Genomic DNA, 8,066 nt, shown 5'->3' on the forward strand with positions numbered 1-8,066 from the left:
AAACCAGCTGAGGGAAGGTGGAGCACTCAAGAGCAGGACTCTACACAAACTTGTACAAATTAAAGAAAAAGTCTTTAAGTTCAGTAATCAAACAGTCATTCAGGTACAGGAGACTTGAGACAGGGTCAAAAAACAAAGCTTAATCATAGACGCATTGAGATCAAACTAAGAAACTGCTGGAACACTGCAAGGAAACTGAAGAGGTGAACTGATGAAGAGGTGAAAACACGTGGTTTAAATACAGGAAGTAACAGACAGGTGAAACCAATAAGGGCAGGGCTTGTAATCAGCGAGGAGCGGGAGAGCCGGAAGTAAAGTCAACTGCAATGAGACACAAGGGCAAGTAACAAAATAAAACAGGAAGTGGCAGAAAATAAACAAAAGCAAAAAAAAACAGATTTCAAGAATAAGGTGATAATATTATGAGAAGAACATAATCATATTATGAGAGTAAAGTCATGATTTCAAGAGAAAAATATATAATATAACACTAAAGTTATAAAATGAGTTACAAATAAGTCATATTACAAGTGTAAAGAAAAAAATCTGTTCTCAAAACCCCTTTAAGTCAGAAGAGAAACAGTTTCTTCACAATCTTTTCAAATCCTGATGCTTAGGATAATGTGGTGATGAAAAAAAGATTACAGATTTCATTATTTGTGAAACCTATAGTAAATTATAACTTAACTACAGTGTTCATACCTCTGCTAAAGGCTCAACAGTCCCCTTATGAAATCACATTTTAATTTGCTAGATCCTGATTTTCATTTGGAACTGCACCAAAATGCACACACTCTTAAATATAAGTCCCTTTAACATGCCTAATTTTTATTATTATTGTTATTATCTGAGAAATCAACAACAATGTTGAAAGTTGCTGCAATCTCATAATGATAAAGGAAAAATCTTGGATCGAGCCCTGATCTGGATCTGCACTAAAATTCAATGGGCTCTTCCCTGGCATATACTGCAAGAGGCAAAAATGCAGAGATTTGTAAGGTCATAATATTAAAAGGTGGAGAATAAACGGGTAATATTATGAGGAAAATAATCGATCAGGAAAAAAAAATGTATATTACGAGAATGAGGTCACAATCTGTTATTTGTGAAACCTATATTTATGTACGTAACTTTATGCTCCTTTTAACGTAGCCTAAAATTATAATTTCTGGTAACATGACTTTATTTTTGTAAATTTAAAAAGATTTTCTTGTAATATTAGAAGTCTTTTTCCCTTTTTTCCCCTCTGTCGTATGAGGTGTAGGTTTAAGATCAATTGCACTATAAATAACTTATTTAGGCAGCAGTAAAATAAAAAGGTTTTATTTGGTATTGTTGAACAGTTTCTCCACTCTAGTAACATCCACAAAGCTATAAAGTACTAATGTTAAACAACCAAAAAAACTCACATCTGTCAGTGTCAAATTAAGGCACATTTTTAAGAGTAAGGTTCTTAAAAAAACAACATCAATTGTTTATACTTCCACATTTCAAAACAATTCAAGTAAAATGGCTTTGACCTCTGAATTGAGAAGGAATTGTAATTTTCTCAGCAGTACAGTAATATTCAGTGAATCTTGTGTCGTCCAAAGCAATGACAATTCAGGGCACCTTCACACCTACCTCGTTTGGTCTGGACCTTTAGACTTTTCAGTTTAGTCTGAACCATAATAGCAGACGTTAAAGATGACTCAGACCACGGTCCGGATCAACAGACCAAAATTGAGTCGGACCAAAAGAGGTGGTCTCAGTCCAGATCAAACGAACCATGGTTCAGAGTGTTTGCAGTGAAAAAACATTATTTGGGATAGTTCATACTTTCTGACCTATTGCAGGAAGTTGAGACAGCTATAAACAATAGAAGGAGGATAAGAAGCAGAAGCGACTTACAGGATTTCTTGTAGTCTTTGCCTCTGCCAATGTAATGTTTCAACAACAACATTTATCTAGCAGTAATACCATAATTATATTACAGAGGCAACAAAATCAATATAGTGAAACAGTTCACTAATTTTTCTCCATTCAAATCGAAATATTACTTTTTTCTATACAGTTTATTAATAAAACGTTAGTGAAAACAATTAGCCTAATTGACAATACGGCAACATCAGAAACTTGCTCGTCTACAAATGAATCAATGTCAAGTATAGATAGACACGGCCTACGTTGGTGATGACAACAGTATAATGTTTATCATACAGTCTTTAGTCTGCTTCCTAAATTTCAATGTGAAATCAAAACTAAGCGGATCAAATGTAAACAATGTAACAAAGTTTTAAGGATTTATTCTGACCATGGTCCGAACTTTCATGTGTAAAAATGACCCTAGATGTCATGTCAGCATATGTACAGTTCATCGGTCAATAAATACAGACATCTGTGCAACATTGTTATAGTTGCAGATAATTTACCTGTAACATCTTAGTTCTGATGAAACAAGTTGGGAACATGTTAATCTCTTACAATAAGTTCAGTGCTACCAAAGTAAGTGCAACTTGGATTTAAGTTTAGTACAGCAGTGTTTTTCATAAACATATCTATAGTCTACAGTGGACATTTGGTGTTGCAAGCATCACCTGACTTGAAAAGTCCATAGGTGCTGACCAATGGGAACATGGATACTGCCCCAACCATGGAGCCCAACTGCACTACTGCTCCACACCACACTAGGGCACTGTGGCCTTCATCCCGCAGAATCACCCCAATGATGACCTTCACGTAGGACAAGGACAGGACAAACAGGATCCATGTCAGCACCTGTAGCACAAAAGAGATGAATATCAGTTATCCGAACAACATCCAGTCCCTGTTACAAAGACAGCATTAAGGTTGTAACATTGATGACAACATATTAGCTTGCTCAAGAACTGTCAGTGCCTTGCATCATAAACAGGTCAGATCAGGAGGCGTTCACTACCATGTTTGATTTAACAGTTTTTAAATATTTGGCAGTACTTCAATTTGTTTACTCTGTATTACTCTTAAGCACATTGTAACTCAGTTTAAAGCTGTTTTTTAAAGTTTTTTAATACAAATTTCAGATTTGTTAGGTCACATGCTTAACTAAAGGGAAATGGACTCTCAAAACCTGTCAGGATAAGAATATTTCAGAGCTGGAGACATGCTCATTGCGACCCTGCCTTCTTGCTATTTTTGGCAATAAAACTATCATTCCAAAAGTTAAAGTCAGACAGGTTTGAGTCGACAAGTATCTATCTTACTCATGTGAGTAAGCGATCTCATGTACAAGAAAGAACTGACTGAATTCATTTAGAGAAAGAGTCTTACTATGACCACAGTTCCTGAAGCACTGTGGACCAGCAGGGGGCAGGGACTAAGAGCAGCCATGGCCATGATGTAGGCTCCAAATCCAGTCCCAAACATGGTCAAGAACCCCATGAAGATGAGAGATCTGGAAGCAATTCAAACTGTATGTTACACTGCACTACTTGGAAATTACATCTTATTTTTATAGTTTTTGAAATTAGTGTTTTGTGAGGAGACTGAAACAATCATAAGTCTTCATATAAAGGAGCCTTTGTGTAAAGAGGTAGTTGCACAAATCATTCTTACCTAATTGGCATAAACATGGCAATGAAGCAGGCCACTGGGTTAGCGACAGCTGCCATGGTGGCAGCTAGGTGATAGGCCTTGTTCCCGTAAGGCAGACAGGAGTAGGACTGCACTGAGGGCAGCACTGCATTGGTCAGAGCATTGACCCAGGCCAGCACCACAAAGATGAACACCAACTGGAGGTTGCTGTACGTCCCCCTCCCAAAAGTGCTCCTGGGTACCCTTCCGACCGCCTCCAGGGGACTGATCATGGGCTTCTGCTCTGGTGTTTGAGCATGCAGAGACAGGCCTTGTTCTCTCTTCCCCACACCCAGATCCTCACTGAAGTAGAGGTCATTCATTCTCTCCCGAGCAACAGCTGGGTGATGGTTGAGTAAGATGAAGGCTGCCAGGGACACGACCATCATAACACTGAGGAAGATGAAAAAGACCTGGGCAGAAAACTTAGCCGGCAGGTAAATGGCTTGTAGCTCTGAATTATCAGCTGTTTTGTTGGCCCCAACAGCCAAAGAGGCATTCTGACATTGGACCACACCCACACCTTGAATCAGAGCAACCAGTGCAGGCACCAGACCACTGAGGCCCTCACCTGCAAAGTAAGTGGTGAGGTACTGTGGACGCAGCCGCATCATAAAAGGCAGGAAAGTAACAGAGGAGGTGCAGTCTACTACAGAGAGCAGGAAACTTAGCACCAGCAGGGGAACACTGTGCAGAGAGCCCCCTATTGTCACTGTGTGCCTCCAAAAGAAAGCCAGCAGGAATGTAGCAATGATCCCCAACCCCACAATGCAATAGATGACCGGTCGCTCATCTAGAACCCCTGGACGGAAGCGGTGCATCAGGGTGATGAAGAGAGGGCCGATGTTGGCCATCTGGATTAGGACTGTTAGGTACGATGGCAAGTACCACCCCTCTGGGATCCCTGGTACAATGAGGGGGAGCTCCACCCACATCCCATTGATGGCCACCCAGGAGCCCATACCAAACAGACATGCCAGCACGTGGGTGAGCAGTGACATGATGGAGGCAGGTTGAGGAAGATCAGGAAAAGTTGACGTCCGCTCTCTGAAAAACAGACAGAATATGAGCCAGTTTGATTTGTAGAATGTATAACCTGAGGGATCCTTACAATCTGAAAAATCTACAGTTTTATATGAAGCACAGTTTGGTTTAGGGTTAGATTGCTAATTTCTAACGCGCACCCCACGCCTGTACTTGGGTGAGGGCTTGTGTGGTTGGTGAACGTGGCTCAGAGGAGGATCACAGAGGACATTTAGGCTAAGTACTTGGTGTAAATGACGCCATTTCAAGTGGAATTTGAATGTCGGGCCTTCCGGACACTTGGATGACACCACAGGAGCTGTATGGAGGCATGTTTTTTCTGTTGTTTTGTGACGTTTGAAAAATGTATCAGCAGTTTCTTCAATTGTATTGGATTTGGCTGCAACACTGTTTACCCCTGAGACTCCTAAAGTGTTTTGTGGACTCAAACACTTCACCCACCCCTCCATTGGCATAGTGGTGAGTAGATAATGAGTGAATTAAAATGTTTCTGTGAACTATCCCTTTAATGGAACAGTTTTTTCGACTCAGATTATTTATTATTTAACCAGAAAAGGTGCTGGATCAGGTGAATTGAAACAAACTTAATCTTTGAATGCAAAAATGCTAGCAGCACTGTAGTGTTGCTTTTAGTTTAAAGCCAATATCAGCGTGCTTACTGATGTTCAAAAAATATTAATTAATTAATTTAGCATGTTAGCATAGTAACATTTGCCAATTCGCAATGATCACAAAAGCTGTCTCAATTCAGGGACCCCATCCTTCGGAGGCTGCATTTAAATGCCGATTGCGTAATTGCAACTCATTAAGCCATAAGCTTCTGACATGGCTTAAAAAAGACCAAGATGATGAAGTTTGGTAACTACATATCAACATATGCATAAACAGTTTCAGTAAAGTAAAAAATAAACATACATCATTTAATATTCAATATAAAACATGTGGCCCTGGTGGCTGGGATTGACTTTCCCAGTATTGCCCTTTTCTCTGCCTCTAATTCCATCCTTTTCTCATGTGCTCTCTGGTAAGAGAAGGCTGCGTGACCTTTAACACACTGACACAGTGCTGCTCACATACAGCACTATGTGGTCGGGACACAAACAGACACATTAAAGGGAAATGACGGTGAAGGTGCCACATAAAACTACATATCCACTGTTGTGACATCTAAACGATTGCCTCTTGGGAGAGGGCAGGAACTTTTACAGCAACCAGATCATTAAAAATACAATATGAAAATGTTTATATCAAACATATCAGTCACATTCAAAACAAGAAACTAGTGCTGACTGAACTTCCTCAAAACTGCTTCTGAATCTCAAATGTAAGACTGTACAATGACCTCTTGTTACACCCTATGGGAGCAGACAGACTAAAACAGGCCTTGTGGTTCAAGGATAACCCAGCAGTCCAATAACCCTGACTTCCTCTAATGCTTCAGTTCGGTGCTGTCACAACGTTCTGTATCATCTTACCTCGTTCAGTACAAAGCCAGGAGGTGATCAGACTCTTCTCTCCACTCAAAAGCCTCTCACTGCATTGTGATCACAGTTTTTTCTGTGTGAGTGCTGTCCTTCTCCCTTTCTTTACACACACACACAGAGAGCGGGCGGTTTACACTCTGCTTCCGTGTCTCTGTTGTACTTGACAGGAGTGGGAGGGACTGCACAGGCGCACATGTGCTCAACCTCCATGATACCGTTGGAGGGTGGTTTCAAAATCCAAGTGTATCCAGCCACATGGTCTGTGTGTGTGTGTGTGTGTGGGGGTGCGTGTCCTGGGGCTCACCAATAGGAGGGAAGAGAACTAAGAGGATGGTCTCAGTGAGAATAGCTCCTCCTTTACTTCCCTCCCCCAACCAGCATGCGACCTTGTATTCTACCCTCATTTAACCCCACAGTAGCTTCACCATAAGAGTCATAATATGTGATATATAGTTAGAAATATCACATTGACTCTGTCTCTGCTTCAGCATGGCGGGAAGAGTCTGTCCTGGAATTTTAACTGTAAAAGCAGGTCTGTAGCATGAGTCAGCTTTTCTCATGCCTATCACTTATGGTATGATCACATGTCCTCATCTGTAAAGACCAGTTTGTCAACTTTACCAGTGCAGATATGACATATAAATCAGTTCAATTGCACAGTCACAACATTTAGTTGTTTAGTTGTTTAACTATTCTGAACATACCAAATATTAGGGCAAACACTCTGATGCAGAGTCAAGTTTTTAAAAATATTTTTTAATGTGTAAATAATAAAGTGTCTGTGTTTTAGCAGTGCAGCTGAAGGGATGGCAATGATGGTCTTCAGTCACTCTGAAAATTTGAGACTGAAAATCTCTGAAACATTGATTGACAACAAACATCCATGGTCCCCAGAAGATGAATCCTCATAACTTTGGTGATCATCTGAGTTTTAGTCTAGCGCCCACAAGGGGTTGAAACAATTTGAAGTACTTTTTTTCTAGGCTGCCAGTAACATATAGGATCATTGGCTGCATGCCAGACTGCTACAGAGCAACACAAATGAAAAGGATTATTGTTTAGAGCATTACTCAAAGATTCTTCTTTTCATATGCTGTGCACAGTTGACAAATTGTGTTTTTTGTGAATTCAAAACATTTAAAATAATGTTGTCTCGAAACCATCGTGCAGTTACACAAATCAAAAAACATCAAAGTCAATTATTGAAGTAACATTTGTGTGATAAAACAGCAAACCAATGTCAAATTATACTTGTATGTATCATATAGTAGATATGATTGAAGTACAATAGCAACAAAAACACATTTTGCACAGTTGCATAAGCTGCATTAGGTGCAGTCAAGCTAAATTCTGAAAAACTGTATTGTGGGAAATCTGCCAAACTCTTTTCCTGAAATATTTCCTCTTGAGATTAGGCAGCTGGAGTGTCTCAACCGCTTTCTTTGGTTTGAATTACAACTATTCATCATCCCACATTACACAAGATGCCACCTACCTGCTCGTGGGAGTGCAGAGTCAGTTCTGGTGAACAATGGGTCAAGTGCAGTGGAAACCAGTATGAAAAGTTTCTCCGTTCAGATGTGTAAAATCACTGTGGCCTTCTGATGTTCCTGTCTGTGAAGTATGAATGCATATTATGCTTTGAACTTAACCAGTCCACATGTCTGGATTTGTGTCATGTGACTGTTGAGGGCTGAGCCTGGGATCCAGTGCAGGAGCCAAAGTTCTCAGCAGTGGGGGTGGGTGGAGGAAGGGAACAAGGGCATAAGGAAGGAAGAGAGGAGAGAGGAGGGACAGATGGAAGAAGGGGAGCTTAGAAAATTGTTGTAGTAAATGAAGATTCAGCTGGAAAAGACTATTACATGATGTTTGTACCCACAACCCCACCCCAGCTTATCCAAGCAGAAGATGACTGTGGACAGCTGTCTGTGATTCTGTGAGTGGGTG

General features: G+C 40.4%; 1 protein-coding gene across 2 annotated transcripts; it reads right to left on the reverse strand.

Moving 5' to 3' along the window:
* Positions 1-1,292: 1,292 nt before the first annotated feature.
* On the reverse strand, positions 1,293-7,777 carry LOC117777143 (riboflavin transporter 2-like). 2 transcript variants are annotated; one of them, XM_034611716.1, is made up of 4 exons: positions 7,615-7,777; positions 3,574-4,638; positions 3,289-3,412; positions 1,293-2,757 (listed from the first exon to the last, which is right to left on the reverse strand). In XM_034611716.1, the coding sequence occupies exons 2-4, from the start codon at positions 4,590-4,592 to the stop codon at positions 2,545-2,547; spliced, it is 1,356 nt and encodes a 451-aa protein (XP_034467607.1). In that variant the 5' UTR covers positions 4,593-4,638; positions 7,615-7,777; the 3' UTR covers positions 1,293-2,544. The 2 variants fall into 2 exon arrangements, with proteins under 2 accessions (XP_034467607.1, XP_034467606.1); XM_034611715.1 differs by lacking the exon at positions 7,615-7,777 and adding an exon at positions 6,111-6,564.
* Between the last annotated feature and the right edge of the window lie 289 nt (positions 7,778-8,066).

The sequence above is a fragment of the Hippoglossus hippoglossus genome, chromosome 16 (genome assembly GCF_009819705.1).
Source record: "Hippoglossus hippoglossus isolate fHipHip1 chromosome 16, fHipHip1.pri, whole genome shotgun sequence".
Taxonomy (NCBI): domain Eukaryota; kingdom Metazoa; phylum Chordata; class Actinopteri; order Pleuronectiformes; family Pleuronectidae; genus Hippoglossus; species Hippoglossus hippoglossus.